This window comes from Drosophila montana, unplaced genomic scaffold, assembly GCF_035044405.1.
Source record: "Drosophila montana isolate Dmon_TW-CO22-7 unplaced genomic scaffold, ASM3504440v1 contig_3733_1, whole genome shotgun sequence".
Classification (NCBI taxonomy): Eukaryota; Metazoa; Arthropoda; class Insecta; order Diptera; family Drosophilidae; genus Drosophila; species Drosophila montana.
The window spans coordinates 6,978,739-7,003,095 of NW_026998620.1; the positions used below are offsets into that span (position 1 = coordinate 6,978,739).

Here is a 24,357-nt window from a genome sequence, read left to right on the forward strand (position 1 = left end):
GAGGCAGAATAACAATATTTTAAATATTTTTAGTGGGAATCGTTTAATTGGACATCAAACAAGATAGCAAATATTTGTATTGCATATTTTCTATCTTGAAAGCAAATAAATTACAAGCTAAAAATATTTTTAAGAAATATTTAATTTGTTTTGTTTTTACTAACCTCTGTCTTAGCTCTGCAATTTGTATTTTATATAAGAAATATCCACAATGTACCTGTAAAAATGTGTACTAATACTTATAAGGAGGGTCCACATTTGACAAAAGCTTTAAAAATCTTTCACATTTGTATTTTATGTTAGATGGATCTATGTGTAAATGTATCTATGTGTACTAATACTTACAAGGAGGGTCCACATTTGACAAAAGCTTTACAAATCTCTCACAGTTTCATGGTCATGCTTGTCTGTTTATAAACATGAATATATCAAACGAATAAATCCTTCTGTCCTCCATTATGATCCACAACCCGTCCGTGACTCATAAGCCCCGAATCATTCACAGCCAAAAAAGGCGCGCACAAAAATATGCGTGTAAAATGCCATAAAAATCAAATAAAAGCAACCCGAAATGAGCGAAAAATAAAGCAAAGCGTCAAACGAGCCATTCAAATGCATTTATAAATGTTTCGAATTGAGCCAAAAAATAAAATAACGTAAAAAAAAACTGTGGCAATAAACAAAGCAAATCGTAAAGCTCATTGAAATGTTACGAGTACAACAACACTCAAGAGCACCACTCAATTGGCCGGTAGACAAGCACTCAACGTACTCAACGTACGACAGCCACTTAATGAGCCAGAAGCTAAGAGAGACAAATAAAATGGGAACAAAAAGCGCAACCGGGAAACAAAACAAAGCACACTAGCCAAAAAAAAAATAAAAAAATAAAACAGAGAACAGATAGAAACACACATACAAACATATTTACATACATATGCAGACAATGCCACGGCATAAACAAAACTCAAAAAGCGAGCAACAAGTTCTCGTGAGTGCGTGAGTGTGCACCGAGTGCTTGTAAGGAGTAGCCCAATGAGCGTGAGTGTGAGTGTGTGAATTGGGGAGAACAAGTTTCGTTTGCTTGTGGAGTTTGAGCGCAAAGTGGCTGCAGCAACGACGCGACGTCGACGCTGGCAGAGACGCTGACGGCCGTTCACTTAACGCATGCGGCCGGCGTTGTTGTTGGGTCAGTTTACGAAACGTCGGCGCGTAAGTTGGTTGCGTTTTTGTAGAAGCGGCGCGCGCAGAACGCGATCAGCCGGCATTGGCCAAACGAAAGATACATTTGCATCCGTGAGATACACGCAAGTACTCAGTGCAGCGAGGAATTATCCCAATAAGTAACCAAAAACAAAGTGATTTTGTGCTCAGTGTCGTGTTCTAGCTTCAAAGCTTTGCTTTTCATTTTAATATATTAAATTCGGGCGCATTTGCTTCCCAAGAAGTGAAATTGAAAACCAGCAACAGCTAAAACCCAAGTCACAAGCGCGAAAAACTGTTGTACAACAAACGAAAGTAACAAGAGTAATAAGGTCGAATTTATAACAATAATTTTTGTCAACGTCGGCGACGTCGGCAACATGGCAAAAATTTGTGTGATAAATTATATGAAATTCTTTGTAACAGTCACGTTTAAAATTGTGCGCCCAAATTTTTTTTTTAAGTTTTCCCTGTTTTATTTGCATTTTGTGAATTTCTTTGTACATCGGTAGCTGTGCGCGTATTGGATACTTTATCTAGAGTCTAGCTTCTAGACTAAATATACCATCGACTTGTTTTCGTTGTTGTTTTCGGTTGTTATTGTTGTTGTGGGGTTGGGAAAATATGGTGACGGCGTTAAGCAAACCTTTGTGCTGCATGCGCTAAAATAAGACTTATTTTTTTGATGTAATTTTTAAAAATAAGTTAAGCGAGACAGTTTATTTTGACTGCAAATTTATAAAGAAAAATTGCTGTTTACACAGCAAAACGATATCAAGTTGTCGGTGTTTGCAAATAATTCAAATGTTTTGCCAAAACTTATACACGTACTTATAAGTATGTCAATTTTCATAATAAGCATGGGCATGGATTACAATATCAAAGATTTACATTTTAATTAACAGCTTTGTCTTAAAAGCGCGAGTTCATGTTGTTAACAGAGCGGTAAATCTTACATCCAAATGTTAGTTGAATATCCCATTAAATAAATGGAATTTTCTATATCCTTATTAAACGTTTATTTTTATAGAAGTATGTAGGTAGTTATGGTTTCTCATCCATAATAATTATCACCCCGTCTCAGTTTTTCTTTATCACATTGCGTGATAATGAAATTTACATGTGACTTAAGAAGAGTTTTCCCTGCATATCGGTCGCGATAAGTCAGTTAATTAAATGCACATATATACTTTGGAATAAACATGTTCAGTATATAAGTAGGCATTCAATTTGCATCTCACATTTCATATGCTGGCAAAAGGAGAATGTCTTCATAGTGTTGGCCCTTCCTAGAACTGTGCCCGACCACACTTTTAATATCCCACGCCCGGCTGTCAAAAGCCTAAGGGCGCGATGCTCGGTGACAACAAGTGAAGGTCGTTTGTTATTATTTACTTTGCATCTTATTGAATCTTTTTCTCAAAGGGGAGCGCAGAAGAATGAGATCCACCAGCCTGCTGAAGTGAGGACTTCTCAGCAGTTTATTTGTTAAAGTTATCGCTTTATATGTGGTTGCCCTGGCTACATCAAGCCCCAGACTGAGCGAGAGAGCCCCAGACTCAGGCACAGCCTGCCCTGCTTTATATTTGTCATATGTTTGAGCTTTGTAGGGATTCGAGTAACGCCAACGCCTCGTCTTTTATATACTCGCACGTACTTACTTACACTTATGTCTGGATGTATCTCAGCTGGATTTACATTGTGGCACATCTTCATCTGCATATCTCGATGTACGTATGTGCGATTTTTTATCTTTTACAGTTGTTAGTCATTGTTATTGCTGTTGCTGCTGCTGCTGTTGGCTTATCTCTTTGTGCACATTCCATCCGTGTCTCTGGCGAGGACGAGCATACGAGCGACAACACGACAACGGGAACGAGAACGGGGCTGGGACAGACCCAACTGTCTTTGTTGTCAGTTGGTTAATTAGGACGATATGAGTCAAACTGTGCGTGCCTCATGTGTGAGGCGCCATCTGGAATGTGCTCAAGGTTTTGCATTCATTAAAGCTATGTATATGCCACATAATGAAATACTTTGTGGCACTCTAGTGTCAAAATTTGTATGAAATTAACAACATTTCTCGAGGCAAAGTTCAACTCGAGGGTCTCTTGTGCCCCAATTTGATTTTCGTTTGCCGTTTGCCGGTTATTCACATCAAATTCCTGGACTCATCGATGATGTCAACATTTGTTTGAAGTCGCTTTCATTGGACTCATTTGTGGGCTGTTTTGAAAAAGTGCATGTCTGCGTAGTTCATTAACAACAAAGTGAAAAGGAATTTTTATTGATGGCAAAAAGTTTAGCAGCTGTTGCTCAGATGTGTGTGCAACACATCTGGCAGCAGGTCTAGAAGGCAACTAATTGCAGCTTAAATAATAAATTTCGTAACTTTCATTAATGCATTTGTAATTAATCAGCAATATGTTTCTGTCAATATTCTTATCAATTTGTTTCTTTTCAATTATCTTTTGTATTTTACAGACCAGTTCAGTTTCAGTTGTAGCTCAAATTCTTATAACCAACACGCTCAAAGTACGTTTACTCTTTTATGTTATACTTTTTCTGTTATTACTTGTCCACATATTCTATTAACCCACCAGAGCATAAATCTCACAACATGTGTTGGGCCCCATAATATTCATTTGTTGTACATAATAACGCACAACATAAAACACACACTCCCATTTCATACAATTGCGTGAAACAAAAGTGGGGCATAAATTTGTCACTTTTATCCAACAGTCCAATGATAACAATTGCTATATACACTGCAAATGCACGAGGGGCTCGCTTCCGATACGGATCTTGTTTATATTGTTTTTTATGATGCGGCCGATATTCATGAGCCACAAGGCACATAATTAATGCCACCGAATGCAGCAAATTTCGAATTTCGAATGAAATCCGAAGCTGCCGTCTCCTCGTCTGGTTTTTAATGGACGAGCTCTAATGATGTTCTTTTATTACAGAGCTATGCTCGTGTTTATTAGAAGCGCACATGTTTGCAACCCCACAAATTTATGAGTTGCGGTAGGGATTTGAACCACAGGGCAACTTTGACCCACTTCGAACGGGTGGCTGCGCAGATAAGCGCCACATTGCGACCAATTAATGCACTGGCTTAGCTTTTTTTTACTGCTAAAAGCGCTGCATGTAATTAAACTAGACTACATAAAAATAAAGAACAACTGTACATAATAATTAACCAATTACTTGAAGAAGAATCCAGCAAGAGAAAAATGTAATTCCTTAGAAAAATTCCCAATTGAGATTCCCAATTGAGGCCACAAATGTTAATTGATACACAAATATTTTGATTTCTTGATGAATTCTGTGCACAAACAATAATCACGAACCACGGTCCAAGCAAAGCTTTGAATTGAAAGACATGACAGGCATACGTTTGAAATTTTTGATTGCCCTTTACGAGTAATTAAATTCACAGCTCTCACATAGTAAATTAACATCATTAGAAAGAGAATATTCAAGATGCATTTCGAAATTTATTAGACTTGCTTTTCCGCGTCTATAAATTGTAACTAAACTATTTGACCTTGCTACAAATTGTTCAAAATTACGCGTTCTTGACCAGGGTTGGCTCTGGCGATTGTGGGGTATAATATTTTATTGACGGCAGCTGCAGTCATGACATATTTAAATGTTTATTATAATTATCATGTATTTAAAGTACATCATATTGAAAACAACATCTGTTCCCGCACAACGCTACCCTTTAATAATAATTTTATATGAAATATATCCTACTACGTAGCTCTGCTATCTGTTAATTTTTTTTTTATTTTTTTTTTTAAATTATGTTTTTTTTATGCCCTGATCACTGTCCGTCTTCCCATAAACAAGCAGTCGAAAATGTACTTAAATTTCTTAAATAATTATTTATTTACCTGCGGTTGCCTGCACTTATTGACTTTTGCATTTCGTGCATTCCGAACTAAACGGCATTTAACACAGAATACTCGTGAATAAATTCCAGAGGCGCATTTTGGCGTGCACTACAGATAAACAAATATATGTATATGCATTTAAAAACACATATATATTTATATGTATATATATATAGTTAAAAAAGTGTAAGCAAACACCGACCATGTGCGGGCTCTGGCCAGACGGGGAGGGTTCGTCGCTTCGAGTTCCCAGTTCGGTTTCTTGTGAGCTTTATGGGGACTCGCTTGGTTTTGGCTGGCCTTGATAAGGGGCATGGTTTATTATTTGATTCGAAGCTTCTTCGTCTGCAAATGTTATACGAAACTTGGATTTGTTTCGCTTGAAAACAGCTGCAATATGAAGTCATCATTTTGGATTACAGTGAATTTCCTTACATAACATATATACATACATACATATATATTATGTATGTATATGGACAGGCCTTATTAAAAGACATATTGCAAGTACTTTAACTATTCATTCAAGCATATAGAGGATTCTAAATCTTTGGTTAATATAGATATCGCAGTAAATTGAGCTCGTATTAACATACTGTTAACAGCTGTTAACATAGCTAGAAGGCGAACAAAAGATAAAGAAATGAAGAGAGAGATCAAAATATGTAACTTGAAATGCGTTAACTAATAGAATTCGAATGAACACTTAAGTTAGCTAATTATATGTATTACATCACTAATTAATTAGTTTTAATCAGTTGTTATTCTTTCATCAGTCTTTCAGTCGAAAAGCCGTCCTTAGCACTTGCAGCCTGTGCCATGTTTCTTGTGCATTTTAGTTCTAACATTTTTGTAGCTTAGTTTTCAGCCTTAAGCCTTAAATAAACATTACTTGAGATATTCTTAACCAACCCTAATAATCTGCAACAGTCTGCAAATTATATATACAAATACACTTCTCACTCCTGAACTATGTTTAAAAAGTTATTAAATTTGTTATTACAAAAATATTTACTTTTAAAATTCAGGAATAGTAAAAAGATTAGCAGCTGAGTCATATATAAACATATGAAATACTTGTCAACCAAGATATTTGCGTCTCTCTATGGACAAACGACTTTCAAGCTGACATGGCAAAAATAGGTCTTTTAACTCTCAACAACTGAAACCGAAAATCAGAAATAATCCTGCCAAAGTAGCATATATCAGCTCGAATGCCAAATTTGGTTTCCAAATAATGCATCTACCCAAACATCTAAAATTTCCGCAGTTGATATTACCATATTTGCAGCCGACTCGCACAGCACATTCCGCGCGGTTGCATGTAGATGCTCCTGGCAGTTCCCGTTTGTGTTTTCCCCTCTTGATTGCAGCTAAAAGCTGAAAATTGTTTATGCTAATTGCACTTAATTTATGCATGCAGTTTGTGCGTGTGTGTGTTTGTGCGTGTTTATGTGCCTATGTATCTGAATGTTGTAAGAACAGCAAAAGAAATGCAAAGACAAGGCAAAACATGTTGTTGTTGTTGTTGTTGTTGTTGTGGGAGTACTTGTTGTCATTGTTGTTGCATAGACAATTGATATTTATTAGTACACTAAGAGACATTGCCAGAGGCAGGGGGAGACGGGGAGGCGGGCGGACGGTAGATCTGGCAATTTCTGCGTGCCTCAAATGTGCAATTATCGCCGCAATTGCCGCCGTCCCGCACCCACGCTTCACCCTCCACTCCTGGCTGACATTTGCATGGCAATGGCTGGAGGATAGAGCATTGCGCCCGTATCTTATATACTTGTTGTGTGTGTGAGTGTGTGTGTGAATATCTTTTTGACATACGCGACTTGCAGACGCCAAGTGCCATTTAAGGCCTTCCACATGTGGCAATGCGTAGCCTTCTATGGAATTTATACAAATGTCAGGCAAATGTCGCGACTAGAGACTTTGTCGTGGCGCTTAATCCTGCTGGTGTTATTTCGTGGTGTCTATTTCGGCCAATTAATATGCGGCTAATGGTGTTAACCGTTTGACATGCTTATTTATAGGCCCAAAGATGCAACTGCAAATCAATTGCATGTGCAACACGAGCGCCAATAAGTGGACTGAGTGACAGGCGAACAGACAGGCGATCGGGCAGGCAGCCAGTCGCCGCCGTTGTGCATTTTGCATGTCAAGTGATGGAGCTGCTAAAATGTATCCGATGGATTGCATAAGAAAGCACAACTACCAGCGACTTGTACATGTATCTTGCTGTGCCCAAAGGCAAAGAAAAATATCTAGTGCCAGGCTCAAGCGCATTTATAGTCGCTGTCGCTGTTGTTGTTGTTGTTGTTGTTGTTGTTGGGTGTGGTGGCAGTGGCAGTGGCACATTTCAAGCATCTGCCGAGTGCATGAGATGTATCTTTGGCTTAGAAAAAGAAGAAGAATAACAAGCATCTGCTAGTGTGAATAAATAACTTATCTGAATAAATTGCAGCTGAGCGTGTCGGATAAGTGAATTAAGCTGTGGCATAAAAAGTGTCCATTGATGCTGCACAGCACTTTGCCAATGCTGAAATGCGCCACACGAAATCGTTGCATAGAAAAGTTTAAAATATTTTAGCATACATAAATACACATCTATCTATAGGCTATCATATATTTTGTGCGCTATTTGTTGTACTTCAACAAGATATAATTTTAAGACGTCGCTAAAGAAATGTATTGCCAGCGCTATCAAGTAAAAGCTTTCTTCTTTATAAGCATTTATACTCAACTTCGATTGCTTTCTTATATTATTTATTTGATAACATATCATCTGCCTGAGCATTGTTGCATATCGGAGCATATTTACCGCCTAAGCCACATGTGTATGTTCCAGCGATTGGCCACATACTTATGCATACAACTGTATGGCTTAAGTTCGACGAGCACGTAGCTTGGCCGAAGCCTACTGATCGGCGTTTGGGCCAGGCCCGAGAGCGCATTGGCAGCTGTGAACAGCGGCGATAAGTGAGCAGCTTGTCGATTGTTTTGCGCTTTTTCACGCTTCCGCACGAAACCAAGCTCCGAGCGGGGGGGACTATCAATGGAAGTCGCTGTCAGCAATGTTCCAATCAATTAAAAAAATTGCTGCCCTAATTGCTGCCTGTTTATCAGACACTGGACAGTGGACAGTTGCCGCACAATCATCGGAATCATTTCAATTGAACAATTATGTAGTGAGTACTCGTATTTAGGAGTTTCACTCAATTAAATGTGCGCTGCAGGGGGAAAAACCTTTTTTCATCTCAATTGTGATTAGTAGCAGAAATTGTAGAGGGCGTTTACGCCCTCTCGAAATGCTGACACGCTTCATTGAACTGTTAAGCGCATCAAGAGACAAACAAATGAAATAATTCACATCGACGACTGTCAGACCGGCTGACTGACAGATTCTTTAGCTACATTAGCCAGGAAGTGGCAAAAGCAGCTCAGCCAAAAGAAATCACAGCTCACAACTGGCGAAGTGGCCAAGTGGCGGCTCGAAGAGGCATTTTATGCAAATCACCCACAAATTGCCTGCCACTCGACTTTGCTCTTGGATGCGGATAGGGAAGGCTGCAGCAGCCAAGTATTAATAATTCTAGGGAAAGTCTCTAATGAGTGCAAATGTTTGTCAAAATGTTGACAACTTAATTGAGCAGAAAATTTACATGAAGCGGGGCAACATCAACAACTGCGTCTAGATGAACTTTAGAGCCAAGTTAACTAAAGTTATGCATTGTTAAGTTAGTTAGTTAGGCGACTGACAGAACACAGAACGCAGAACACAGTAGAACCTACTCGCAGACAAGCGAATCGCCTCATTTATCAACGTCAAGTCAGCCCGCATCAAAGACCCTGACTTCGAATGAACAATCAGCCCATCGATGCGGCCAGTTAAGCGTGAAGCATTAAATACCAAACTATGTAGTTGAGCTTTTTCTGCTCTGTCGAAAATCACGGCATCGAAGGGAAAGTAAAAGCCGTCACTGCAGCAAATGGCTTAAAGTGCAGACTAAGCCAAGTAACAAGTACAGCGCGTACACGATTCCCGCACATTTGACACTGGCTTTAATGCGACTTTAATGAGCTGCAACTATTTTCAAATATTAGAAAGCATGGCAAATCGTTTCTGAGACGGAGTCAAGAGCCAAGCCCCCCGACGAGTGGATTTTAATGAGCAGCTGCCACCGCTGCTCGCATCAAGAATTCCAACATGCAACAGCAAACAAATTTTGTATATTTTATTATTATCATCAAAACTGTTCTATAGAAACAAAGTAAAAGCTCTCTCAGATTGACGACAAACTTTAATTTAAATGTAATTCAATTTCTGTGCATATGATTTACAATGAAAGCCATTTATTTTGGTTTCTGTTGAGATCTTAGAAAATATGCATCAGGTTTTCATGGAAATGTTTTCGCTATTTGAACTTTTGCAATTTTTTTCAAAATTTATATCCAGATTTATTTCATGTACTTAAGTTCTGTTATATGGTATTTTCTTTGAGCTTCCAATATTTGCACAGATTTTACATGATTTGTATTTGGTTTGGCTAAAGTTTTTCCAACCTGCATCGTAAATACACAAAAGCAATTTTCTTTTAATTGCATAAATATATAAATGGCCACCACCCATGAAATATTTCAAGCAGCCCGTTGGTGTGGGATGGTTCGGGCTGGGTTGGGTTGGATTGGGATGGTATCTTCTCTGCTCTGGCAACATGCGCTGCGCAATTTTGCCCAATTTATTTGTTAAATAAACATTTAGATTATGGCCAGGTGCGTTGGAATTCCTGTATTTCTCGTTGCGGTTTTCATTTGTATAAGCACGATGCACGGATGGTGCCTTGGATTCAACTTTTAATATAATTGGCAAGCTATTTATATACCCTAAGCATTTAACTTAATTGAAAATAGCATATTGTATCAGTTCGAATCAGCATCAGCAGTATGGCTTTCATAAAACAACTACGATACAAATTTAAAATGTTTAGATTATCTTGTTCAAATACTCTCGACTAAATAAGAGAGTATCAATTGAATATGCAAAATCTATTGAAGTCCAGGCAAATTAATTGAACACTTTGAGCATTGGTTTAATAGTTTTTAAATTGATGCGAAACCACTGAAATTGATTTAATGAATTAATGACTAACTGATGGATACCTGAGGTGCCTGCGTTGTGTTCATATTTATTCGCAGCAGCTAAAAAGGCTTTAGATCCAATTTGTGGCACCAGCTGCTGTTGGCAGCCTTCATTGATGGGCTTTGTTTATCCCAAATGGATACCTGAATGTTATTTTTGAACAGTGCGCGTCGAGCATTGTTTGTTTGTACTTTACACGCAGATTGTGAACTTTGTGCACTTTGGGTAATTAACAAGTTTGTTTGTCCCTGAATTTGAATATTTGCCTTGGCTGCCAGCCACAGCCTGTTTAGTAGGCCACAGAATGGGCCATCGATAAGCATAACTCAACCAAAATACAGCACAAAACAAAACAAAAAAAGGAAATCCAGATAAAAATGGAGAAAATCAATAATCATTTAAAATTCAAATGGGCAAAGCATGAACCGGAAAATGTGCGAGTGCTGTAACCAAAACACAAAACCGGCGAATGCAAATTGGAAAAACAGATAATGAAAAACCAAAGTGGGGCTCTGGGGCCGCGCCACGCTAATGAAATTAAAAATTGATGCTTTGGGGCCATAGGCGCAAATATGTTTGTGGAATAGGCGAATACAAATACAAATGCAAATGAAAATACAAGTATATCGAGCCAGGCGCACAAAACAAATGTCATTTAATAAATTGAAATTGTGGGCGGCAGGCCGCAAACGCGCTGCACAAAGCATGGATTTGGAATGGCGGCCAGAGGACTGGGGCCGTGCTTTTCTATGCCTGATTGATTTTGCGGCGTCGGCAGCGTCTGAGGCTGACAGGCAGGCCAAAGCCAAAGCCAAAGCAGCCACAGCCACAAGAAAGACGAACGCCGCCAGTTTGCCGCCAACTCTTGACGCGTCTTTGATGAAGTTGCCAAAGCGGCGATATGACGATAGCGACGCCGTTTTGCGGTCTGGTTGCTCAATCTTCCTGGTTGCTGCAAGCCGTTGACATCAATTAATTGTATAAAGAAAAATTGACTATTAGCCAGGCTGGCGGGCGGCAACAGGCGGTCTGCCGACTGCCGACTGCCGACTGCTCGCTGGAAATTGGAAGCGACTCACATGGCGACTCGCACTAATTTTCAGCGCCTGGACTGCAGCTCGTGGGCGTCGACTCCAGTTGCCATCGTCTGGAGCTTGCGACTGCAACATCTTTGTCTCGCTCTATTTGCGCTTCATTAGTCCGCTCAATTTATTTTTCTCCTTTACACGCCAATTAATCAGATTATGTCAAAATGTGTCACTGGGTTAATGCAAATATATTACGCTTGCCCGCTAGACGTCTATGCCCAATCCCAATCCCAGTCCCCACTTAAAGCCATAGTCTAATGCTCGGCAACAGCCATGCCAAGTTGTTCCGTTCAGCTGGTTGACTGTATAGTGGCCTTTGTATCTGTATCTGAGTTTGTCATTGGAAATGCGCTTAATTACAAATCTTCAGCTAGAAATAATTTAAAGCTGCTTATACTATTCGCTTGGAACTACAATTTTACATTTCAATTCCGTGATTGATGTTCAAATTATTTATGTTTAGTTTATAGTACAGCAGCGCATTACTGAGGTGTGCAGCTTAAAGAAGAATTTTCAGTTTAAAGTGACTTTATATTTCATGTTAAATTCGATAACCACAAGTTTTCACTTATTCAACAGACTATTGTTTCAGCCCATTTCTAGATACTTTGGAACTTGTATCTTACTTATTTTTGTCTTAAGACTTCGTGGAATTCACAGTCCATGCTCTATTTATACATTAATTTTCTTGGCAATTTTCTATCTAATATGCACCTCTGCATTCATGAGAAAAACGTATTTAGTTAGCAATATATTTTACTTGCAAATATACAGACATTATTCATTTCACCCTATAAATAGCTCGTGTTAGTTTTTCCTCATTACACGTATACAATTGCACAGGTTACATTATTTGTTCGATTTCATTTAATTAGATATAGTTTTATTCATTTAATTTAATGTGCTTTAGGCAGTTGAGCGAGCTTGCCTCTCCAACCCTTTAATCAGTTAACAAATATTCAATCTGCGCATTTTCATTGTAAAGTTCGCTTTGCCAAGCTTAATATCCGTGCCACATTTACATGTTTCTGCTGCCTCACAGTTGCCTTGACTGCAATACAAAAATGGATAACAGATAATCAACAATATTGTTAACAATAAAAGCAAACAACAGCTGAAAATATCTCGCTTCCAGCAATGTCTGGCTGTTTGTTCCTCGAGCATTCAACAAAAAGTCATTAAGTGACACACCCGCCAAAAAAAAAAGAAAAATGTAAAAATAAACAAACAAAAAACAAAAACAAAACAACTACAAAGATATACACTGAAATAGATCTCAGCGTATTTATCATTTTTCACAAAAGAAACAAATGGCAGTCAAATCTAGGCTTGGTGCAAAACTTCGTCTCTGGCTGTCTGCATCTCCCTCTCTCTCTCCGTCTCTCTCTCTCTCTCTCTCTCTCTCTCTCTCTTGCTCCAATTGAACTGGGTCTGGCTGTGTTTAATCATCCGCAGCAGCTTCAACTTGTTTTGGGCGCATTCGTTGCGGCTCAATGCAGGCAGCGGGCGGAAGTTGGCAAAACGGAAATTGAGCCATAAAATATTGTGACTAAATTATTTGGCTGAAATGCAGTTGAAACTTTCAAATTGTTAAGTCCGCATATCAGGTGCCCAGCTGGCTTTCTTGTGCTTGTTATTGTTATTGTTGTTGTTGAAAAACAATACCATTTGAGAAGAATGCCAGCTTTCGCGTTTTCCGTAATACCTTAATAATAATGCTCTCAGTAGCTGCACACGCTGGCTGTAAAACTGGCAGCTGGAGAATGCCCTCTTCCACGGGTTGTAAAAGGACTTTTTTATAACTCATTAAACTTATTATTGTTCTCTACCCCGCCACCTACAAAGAATTGCTGCTCGTTGCGTAGGTGCCAAACGTGTAAAGCCATTACCTTTCCGAGTGCTTCCACCCACCAGAAAAACCCTCAACCTTCACCCAACTGCTAGGCCATATAAAGGTTTCTGCGTCTTTAATTTATGACGGTGAAATTTGCGTTTATTTTGCGGGAAAATTTTGCTAAAATTTGATGAAAGCTGCCGTAGCTAATTGTGCTCCATGCAATCGCATCGCTTGAGGGCAGAGAGGCTCTGCCTCTGGGCTTGATTGTTGCACAGGTCGGTGCCTGTTTTATTCTTATTAAAGTTGAAAAGTTTCTCTTGCCCATAGTCGACTATACTGGCAGACGCCAAGGGCCTGCTCAAAATCATATGCAAAGTTATTTTAAAGGAAAATTTTAAAACGTGGAGGGGGAGACTTGGCGAGGACTTTTACGGAATACCTAATTCAATTTACCTTACTAATATTTGAGTTGGTTGCAGCAGCTGGCAGAGAATTTGGACAAATAATAAATAGCCCTAACGGATTAATAATATTTCAGGTTTCATATTTGAGTTCTGTTTACTAAGGGAACATCCGCTGGACCGAAATCGAGTTAAGCCCAAACCTAGTCACACAGTGTGATTGCAGGAATATGTGGGTGGGTTTCGTTAAAGGGCAAAGTCGGTTAATCAAAGGACCACGATTATATATACTGCTATGCTATTTGACTGTGTTATCTTTTGTTCTTGGCTTTTTATTTATTTTACATAATAAATTTGTTGTTGCTTTTGAACACTTAACATTATGACATATAAGTATCTTTGGACAGCTTATCGATCTATAGTATGTGTATTCCATATATCACTTGGGCGCCTGTCAGCTGCCAAGTTTATCCAGCGATTAAGTTAAACGATGCATTTGCCAACACAAAAGGTTTTTTCAGGCAACGTAGCCACCATTTCGGGGACTCCGTTGCATTTGGCTGAAAGCCATTCAATACACTTTATTAATGGCCTTTTGCTTAGCGAGTCGAGGCTTTAGCTTTGGCTATGGCGGCGGCAACGACAAAGTTCCGCTGCCAGGTTGAGTTTTTGAAGTTTGAGGTTTGATCATCTTTTTGTGCTGGCTTCTCTGTCCGCTATCTGTCGTCTGTCTGCTGCACTTGCACTTAATTTTATCTATTATGCTCCATTTTTGTCATTGTCTAACGAAAATGAAGATTCAATGTGTGCATTTTTGTGTGTGTGTGTGTGTGTGTGTGCCTCTTAGAACGTGAGCTGGGGGAAGACAGCCCGCATGGCATCAATAGGAGGGCAAAGTTGCAGGCAGCCTGAGAGGGAGGCGGGCAAACTATTGTTGTCCTCGGCGTACCCTGCCATCCTCGTACCCTTGCATCCTCGAATCCGGGCAGCAGGTGTGTGCCATGAAAAGTTTTGCCAGTACTTTGTTGTAGCTGTTGTTGTTGTTGTTGCTACTGGCAGCTGGGCACTTGGTTTGAAAATGTGATAAAATGATTATAAAATAATTTTCGCAAACAAAAGAACATGCATTCGAGTGCTCACACGTAGAGACAAGCCAGAGCTCCAACCTAATCCTTTGTCTCGCTCTCGTTCTCGTTCTCGTTCAGCTGCTGCACTTGGTACGTGCGTCCATTTTGGCTTTAACAAAAACTCTTACAAAGGCCGCACTGCCCAATGCTCTACCTTTCCCTACATCCCCCCTAATCCGACAATGGCTGCTGTGCTTGTACTTTTCTAATTGGATAGATTAAATATACATATTACTTACATATAGGTTTGTATTTATGAGCAGCTTTAATTGCCACTTTTGAATAATTTTGCCATCTGGCAGCGTTTGGCTGCTGTAAACTCCTCCTCCTCCTGGCGCAATGATAACATTTTACTATTGTCATAAATTTCTTGCCCGACCGCCTAACACATTTTCATGCGCCGCACATCTCGCACGCATTTATTATTTATCAAAATGCGGCATCATAAAAAATGCTAAAATTACTTTCTGCACTGCACTTCCTTGGATTGTACGAACCCAAGACCGATGCGATTTCCTAACGTGTGTTTTGATATAAAACCACTTTTGCCGTGAAGTTCAATTTTGGCTTATATACAATAATTCTTAAAGAAATTAAAGATAAAATTTATAAAGTTTTCTCTTAGATTTTTGGCAATGTATGATTTATGTAAATTTATCTGAAGTATGAGACATACATAAATTATTAACGTAGCTTCTATATTATTGTTCTTCCATACCCTTGGATATCTGATTGAATAATTTAATTTAGTTGGATATTCCTCCCTTCTCAGTCAGTTTACAGCTTCATTTCATATTTGTATTTCTCATATACGTGTTAATCATCGAAACAAATCGAAGAAGACTGCATAAAATGGAAATCTTGCTCCATCAATTCTGGTAATTAATTGTTATAAGCCTGTCATCCCGACAAACAATAACACAAAGCACACCTCCTGGCCAGGCCACACACAATGCCCAAGTAACTCCACCCACCTCGGGCCACACTCCCAGTTGAATCCCAATTGCGTTTGTATACAAAGTGAGGTAATACGAGCAAGAGCAAGAGCAGCAGCAACAGCCACGACAGCAGGAATATCAAAAGCCTCTGCCATGGGCGATGCAATAAACAAGTCTTAAGGTCCTAGAACATTGGACCAGTTTCTAAGCCCCGCACACACACACACACACACACACACACATGCAGCAGACCTTCAATTTGTATGAATGCGTAGCAGCAATTTGTGGCAAATTGCTGTCAGGCGGACATACAAAGTGCACCTCCTATGCAATGCAACGAATGGATGGGGCAGCAGCAAAGGGAGTATCGAGTTGCCTGCCAGCTGATGCAGCTCACATTTGCAACTTTATTTATCGCAACGAAAACATCTTGTAAATTTTTCACGTTATTTTCGCCCGAAGACTCTGCGCCTCGCTTCGCCTCGACTGTGGAAAATTCAACAATTGATTCCATTTGCCATTCCACCTACCAAAGCCTTCGCACCATCGAGCGACGGCCCACGAAATTGATATGAAAATTCGTTTAACCAAAAGCCTTTTAAGCGCAGCGCGGCGCGGCGCGACGCGCACCCAGCCACGCCCTCGCCAGAGGGGCCGTCATCCTTGAATTGAAGCTAGAGTCTCAGACTGACCTCCTTCCCATTCCCATTCGAATTCGAATTCCCATTGCCATTTCCATTTCCATTCCCAATTTCGCATTCTCCATTTCATGCCTCGGCTTGTTGCGATCATTTGTTTGTGATAAATTGTGCCATGTCGCTTGGCACTCTTGACTTTTATTGCTGGCCATGGTCAAAGCGCCATCTTGTTCGTGCGCCCTGCCCATTTCTTGTTTGTTTTTCTTTTTTGCCAGAAAAACTGGGTAACTCGGCCCAAATACATTGCTAACTGCCTGCCATTCTATCCATATGCAGCTATTGCGGCTGCGGCTGCATTTATATTTGATATAATTTTTCAACGCCAGTTTGTGTCGTGAATTTCCGTGGCGCCTATATTGATGTGAGCGTGTGGGCGTGGCACATATCTATGTGACTGCAAGTTGGTGCATGACGCATGGGATTTATGTTATGCACCATTCCCATCTGTGCTCGAGTCAAGATGCAGTCAACCACAAATGCTAAAGAAATCGCGAGCGATTTCCAAATTCTGTTTATCGAATTCTAATTTGCTTTTGAATTTCCGCGTTGAAGTTATTTCGAGTGAGTCGCTGAGCAACTGAGAAGCAACCAAGTGTTATGCGATTTGCTTGTCGAAATCATGAGAAATTGAATATTTCTTTGTAGTTAAACTGTGAATTAACATATTTTGTAGATGCATTTTAGGTTATTATTTTGCATGTTTTCGTTCAAAGAGAAATTCAAAATGAATTATTTTATCTTAAAATTTGTTCATTTCCTAGATGATATCTTAATCGCAGCACACAAATGCTTTAAAATGATTTATGCAAATTGATATAACACGAGCTCATTAGTTCACATGTCGAACTTTCTGCTTATCAATAGATCTAGATCTATATGTTTTATATATATACATATATCTAGTTGGCAGTGGTATTGTCTGGCCTTGCTTGACGAACAGCATCCATTAAAGAAAACAAAGCGCATTTGAAACAAAACAAATAGAAAATGCAGGGCTTACTACGCCCACACATTTTCCATTTCCCTATTGTGTGGATCGCTCGGCGAGAAATGCATTTCGGTTACGATTTACGCACTGTAAAAACAACATTGACAATGGAGCGACCCCGCTCGGGGCGCAGTTCTGGAAAATTATGCATGAGCGGGCACCCAGAACCAGCACTGGAATGGGTAGCATTGAGTTTAACAGGCACTTCTGAAAAGCACGAGCGAAACAGAGCGCAACAAGGCGAGAGCCGGGAGCCGACGAACAAATGGCAAATGGAGAGACCCAGAGCTGTGGCATAATAATATGGACTTTTGCTTTTATTATTCTCTTATATCATTGAATCACAATAAATTGAATAAACTGACGAAAATTTCCGGTTGCATATTGTGTGTATGTAAATATAATAATCCGTAATGACAACGTGTCCCATGTTTCTTCGGACGATTCTTAATTTTTTGCTGTTTCGTCTGGACTGTCTTTTCTCTTTTGAATTAATTTCAGAGTTGAATGCACTGAGCAGAGTCGTTGGCTTGAAGAGTGTTCGCATTGTGGCTTGGCAATTGCTGAAAAGAGTTATCCAAAATTTATTACACACAGACTGATTACAAATGCCAAGAGCACAGCTCAGCTTATGAAGTTTTCAATGAATTGCGAGGGGGTTGGGAGACTGTGTCTTAATCAATCAACAATTATCTGAGGCACGTGCCGCGGCTATTATCAATAGTTGCAGCAGCGTAAATTGACCATTTCGCTGTGACTTTAACTTGGCTTTAAGTCTCGCTTTTGTTACATTATCATTTCGGTCCATGAATCAGCATTTCTATTGTCGCAGTGCAATTGCCTTGACTTTCCATGCTTGAATTATTGCTCGTATTCTTGTCACGGTTATTGATCTCGGTCGATCTCTCTCTCTCTCTCTCTCTCTCTCTCTCTCTCTCTCTCTCTCTCTCTCTCTCTCTCTCTCTATCTAACTCTTTCGATGTCTCTTGAGTGTACACGTCTATCCACATGTGCCCTTTCGTTAGGCGATCTTAAATCTGAAAAGACACCTGGAAATCGTGACGAGCTATGTTTTGTGACCGCAGGCTTTCTATTCGCATTGTCTACGGCCCGGGGGCAAAGCTCTGGCCACTTAATTAGTTTTTGAAGCAGCTGTTGATAAACAAAACAGAAATATATTGGTCGTCAATGTGTTTTCTTCTCGGCGCAGGTAAACGGATTTACCATCTGTTGGCTGCCTGTGGTTTCACATAAATAACCAAATTTCGGCGAGTTATATATATTTAATGACTCGATGTCTTATTGCTTGTATACAAATCAGCCACTAAGCCATTTTGCAGCAACGCATGTGCCGCGCATTTCGTATTAGTCGAGCTGAAAGTGAAAATATTTTGGTATTAAATCTACCCAAGTCGCCATCGGATAGATGAAAGATAACATATTGTAAATGTGCTGCGAATTGCAAAACAGTTGGCAAGCTTTAAATTTGTAGGTATCAACAAACAAAATAAACATTTAACAGATTATTGGTATTCCCTTTTAGAATATGTAAATGATAATTAGTATAATTCGAATGGCAAATATTTGAAATTCAATATGAATTTCTACTTAAATGCAGATAAACATTTATTTTCATTTTAGTCTGCTGCAGTGCTTGCTGATTGAAAATACAATTGTGGCTAGGGGACCAGTGAATCGACCCATTTGGGCCCAATAAATACTTCGCTTTGAGTATACCTCGTGCTATTCAATTGCGAAATTCATAGATTGAAATCCATTCCATTTCCCCTGATTTGCAGCAATTCGTAAGCACTTTTTTACCTTTAGTTGCTGCTGCAAAAAGTATTTGCATATCAAAAGCAAAACGCAGTGTCCAACATCACCAGCAACAGCACATTCCAATATTCATCCCAGCATTTATCCATACTTCAATGCGGTATTCTGTCAAACCGAACACGGATTTCGTATGCAAGGCAACGTCCCAGAGTAGATACCGTATGCATATATTAGAGAACAACAACAGAGGGAGGGAGGGCCACAGGAAAAAAGTGAGATGGAGAGCAAAAAGTGAAATTCATTGGCATTTTCCACGTGTCCAGAGCATCAGAGTGCATCAATCAAATCCGAAATGCATTTTCTGCGTAAATAATTTGTAATGCATTCAAGAATAACAATAACAGATGATAAGTCCAATAATAGATACTAATTTTCTGCACACACGTATTGCTTGTGCCACAAAAACATATTGTTGCACATAAATCGCAATCAAGAATGTTTGTGCAAAAATGCAAAAATTGCGTGTGGCACATTTTCAATTACCTCCCAAGTGCATCTGAGAGCGGCTTTCGGTGGAAACTCCGAGTATTAATTTATGCATGTCCCAAACAAACAACAAGAAAGTCGCAAAGAAATGGGGCGGGGGGAGGGGGCATGTTGGCGCAACTAATTAGACACTTGTCATTCGTTGTAATGTTGTAATAAATACCGTTACAATGTCATTACCGGCATTACTTGACGGTATTCCGGTTATTTTGTTTCTCCATTTTGTTTAGGAACTTCTTTTTTTAACTGGTCGCAGTCGTCGCGTCGCGTTGGGTATCGTCTGGCCTGTCTGTCAATGGCTTGTTAGCTTTCTTTCTGCCGTGAACTCTCGCTCCCCACCGAGAGACGCCCCGGTACACCCGGCACCACGTACCGCTCTTGACTTTGTTCAAAACTTTGTTTTGCTTTACGGCTTAGAATTTTAATGAGCTTTCGTCTACTGCGCTTTTTGTCACTTCATTCTGAAATATCATATTCTTCTGTTTTTCATGCCGCTCAAACTAAACACGTTCTCTTATGTAAGATATTCTTATTTTCTGTGGGGTCATTGCTTAGTTGTAAGTACCGACTCCTTGACACTTTTTTCGAGTGCACAAAGTTAAGGTTGTCATACAATTGCTTTTTTGTTGACAGCTGGCTTCTTTTTTTTAGCTTTCTAGTTAATTTTAAAGGCTGTTAAAAGAAATTGCCATTAAAAGTAAACCTTGACTTCGAAGCTTCCCCGCCCACCCTAAACATATAGTATACGTTTTAAGTGAGCGTTAGATTTTAACATAATACCGAGTACTTTCAATGTCAAGCTGATTGCTGATTGCTGTGTCTTTTCGCAAGGTCAACAAAATGTTTTCTCCAGTTTTGCCACAATTCGAATACATTTGTGGCATGCGACACATGCCCATATTAAGTATTTATAATTACCACATTAAACAATTCAATGAGTGTTATGTGAAATAGAATTTCCTTGGCCTCATTTACTTGATTCACACCCTTCACTTTCCGCTAGTTCCAAAGAGCACAACTTGACTTTCTCATATACTTGGTGGCGTACCACTAAACTTTCCCACCTTTTCTGTTGGTTTTGTACGCCAGCAACATCCTCTTGCCTCAGCGTCTATGTGCCTCATTTCGGGCAAACTCATTGTCATATAACCACGTCGGAAACGCTGACAGCAACAATGTCACGGTTCGGCAGAGAACATCTTAACTTGGTGTCTGAAACATTAAAGAACTTATCTAAAGGCAAATATTGCCCAACATAATTTACACACGCCCAGCAATTGTGCAAACAAAATGCAGCCGACAACCTTTCGCCCGACTCCACAAACAGCAACAACAACAACGACAACGTGTTTAATAAACAATCCAATATGTCTAGATAATTAACGCTAGGCTATGTTTACAGGGCGGGGGGCCCTGAGAAATTTCGGCGTAATTGAGTGGCTTATTTGCCTCGTCGATTACATATATATATATGTATATGCATATATACATATATATGCATATATGTACTTGTAGATGAAGACGAACTTGTAGTTGTAGTTGTTTGGCTATTTGCCTAATGCGTTGCTATATTTGTCCAGCTAAAAAGTAAGTAAAAGGAAACGAAAACAATCCTGTCTAACCGGTCCATAAAAATAGAAACGTTCATTACGCAAGAATGTGCCCTAAAACGATGCAGCCAAGTGCCTAAGAACAACAAGAACCTGAAATCTGCATAGTAGTAGAAAGATTAATTAACCCGTCGCAAGGCGCAAGCAGAAGCACCAACAACAACAACAGCAACAACAATAATAATAGTTGCAACAACAGCAACATCGACAAGCAACAACTATGCGACTATTTGCTGCCACGACGCCGGCAGCGATGTTGTCTCACAGCTCCAGCGATGAGGCTGGCGAAATTATAGAGAACGCGCACATCGACGCCAGCAGAAAACAAAGGCAGTCTGCTGGGGCGGTGGCGGGAACGGTAACGGGAGCTGGAGCTCTAGCTGTAGCAGGACGGTCTGCAGCTGGAGCTGAGGCTGGCAGGGATGTCGGTGCCACGATCTACAGCAACCACAGCAAGTCAAGGTCATTGGAACGCTATGCGGGCCCGCCGTCACAGCAGCAACTGCAGCTACAGCTGCCGCCCTATGCCACGCCCACGGGCAGCACGCGTCGACGCTTGCTGTCGCCGTTTCGATCCATGAAGCGGCGCAGTCGCAGCAGCAGCAGCAGCGGCGAATCACAGGCCTACAATCATCTGGCATTGGTGGTGGCCAATGCAGCCGCCGCCGCAGCCGCCGCAGCCGCAGCTACCACTGGCCAGGCCAAGGCCAGCTCCCAGAGCGGTGACAGCGGCACCGGCGGCACGGAGCTGGAGCATGAGCTGGAACTCGATTTGGAACTGGATCATGATGATGAGCAGGAGCACGATGAGAGCAGTCAACTGAGTCTCAGCTACTCGCAGCTCAGCAGCAGCGGCTGCGATGAGGCAGATGCCGATGACGAGGCAGCAACCGTAGCAGCAACGCAAGCGTCGCAGCTGGCGTCGCATTCGAATGTTGTTGATGTTGCGCTGCAACATGTTGCCGACGAACGGCGGCGACGCAACATCTTGTCGCTGTACTCCTCCTCCTCCGAGGAACAGCTGCACTGTCGCATCGGTGACATCACCCTCATGGATGACACCTACTCCAACTGCGATCCACAGAACGACGCGGAGCGGATGTTTCTACAAATCGTTGGCATGTTGCGCGATGAAAATGAGGTTTGTGTATTGGCTAAATGCCCCTAAGAATATGTTCTCTGAGTGTCTCTCTGTATTTACTACTATGAATATACTAGGGGTACTCACTCACACATATGCAGATAAATTTGCGGGAATCGCCATATATACGCCTGACAATTTTAATTAAACACATTCCTAGGTCTCCCACGCTTTCGCTTTGACGGAATTAATTTCTTGACTCAGGCCCATAATGCATGGGCCATAACTCAAATTTGTATTAATAATTTTCTTCTCAATAAAAAAGCGATGAAAATGCATCAGCAACTGCATCCCATCAATGGAATTGCACGATTGTAAGCTTAATTAATTAACCATTTGATTTACGCTTTGATTACTTAAATTAAAGCCGAAATGAAAGCAAATGAAAGTTGTCTTGCCTATTTATTACAAATGTTGATAAAATATTGCTTCTTTTAAAAGATGACAAAATGATTTTCATTAAATTGATTTCTATTTGTGATTTAATTCAACTAAGAATAGACGAACTGATGCGGCAGCACCTGGCCTCCTGCTAATCCATTTGACATGGCAAATGACAGCAAACGCCATAAAATGCCCGCAAGTCACATTTCCAGAGCAAACAAAGGCATTTTTAATAAGCAAGCGGCCGTGGACGCCCTAAGGTGCTTTGTCCACCAGCTCGCGATCTAGCTGGGATGCCATAGAAAAAATGTGCACAACTTTTCTGGCTTAGCTGGCCAGCGGCTGGCAATACGAAGAAGTCGCATTAGCTGCTGCTATGCCTGGCGAGTGGCACGTATTAGCTTGCACCATGCTGCACACTTTTTTTATTCGTATGTTTTTTTTTTTTTGTATTTGTTGTTGTGATTATACAAAGGCAGACCAGGCTCCGCCCTATTGGCAGCCATTGTGACTTTACAAGGATTCCCGGTCCACTTTGACGCATCTTTGGGGCTTTTGCTTTGTTGCCGTTGATTAAAACTGCAAAAAAGTTTACTGCCATACGCGAGCTACCAGAACGTGCAGTAAAAGTGCATTGACCTCCTATCGGCTGGTGTAGTTTTCATAATGACTTCGATATCAAACGTTTTCTTGTCTTTGTTGTAGCAGCAACGTTGGCTTGTTGCCACTAATTAGTGCTGCTTTCAACAGGGCCGAGTCACGCTGCATATTTGCAGTAAACATCAAATTATTGATTGCAGCGGGCAACAATTTGCGGCGACAAGCGAAGCCTAACCGTCGCCTCTCCTGCGGCCTTTGTTGTGCTCCCCTTTTGCTAATTAAACAGAAATGCAAAGCGGTTAAAAACTCTGCCATCAGTTTTTGCTGTCGTTCTTTGAGGAAACAAAAAATGCACAGTCAATTGCAACTTCAAATTGTGTTTACACCTAATTAGCTGAAGCACGAAACTTTACAAAATGAATAAGAGAAAATACAATTATGTAACATCGCAGAATAATAAAATATGATGATTGATAAACCGAAACGCAAGACCAAATAATTAACAAGAAAGCACGAAGTCTAAATAACTCTTTAAAAATATGGCTTGCAGGTTTGCCAAAAGAATTGTGAAACTTGTAAAGACTGTCTTGCAAAGCAGAAGAATTTATTCATACATAAGCCCATTTTTTGTCATATTCTTCCTAAAGAGCTATATTATTGCTCATACGTAACGAGCATAGGGAAACTAATAAATGTTGAGTTTGGTCAAGATATCTTGAAATATTTTTAAACTTCAAATTTTAAAATGTATGCCTAAAAATATATTTCTAAACTTTTAATATCCTAACTAAATTAAAAGTAATCAAAGCAAAGGTCAACAGCAGGAGTAGAAACCTCCCGAAAAATGTGCAAAAACTGCAAGTAAAAGTTAAAGGGCAAACAATGCTGGGGCCGTCGAGACGGACTAGCTCATGTAAAATTGCCCCTGCATGCATTATGAAGCATAAACTTTCCCCTGGGAGCTAG

The 24,357-nt window shown here is 40.2% G+C and overlaps 1 protein-coding gene across 13 annotated transcripts in view; it reads left to right on the forward strand.

Moving 5' to 3' along the window:
* Dys (Dystrophin) overlaps positions 1–24,357 on the forward strand; it is a 172,142-nt gene that overhangs the window by 141,532 nt on the left and 6,253 nt on the right. For 9 of the 13 annotated variants that reach the window (XM_064693746.1, XM_064693735.1, XM_064693738.1 and 6 more), the window contains one exon: positions 3,688–3,738. The exons of 3 other annotated variants lie outside the window; for them this stretch is intronic. In XM_064693746.1, the coding sequence (XP_064549816.1) occupies positions 3,688–3,738 (51 nt within the window). Of the gene's footprint in view, positions 1–3,687; positions 3,739–21,263; positions 22,408–24,357 lie in introns of those variants that run through there. One more of the 13 variants, XM_064693748.1, reaches the window with a different exon arrangement.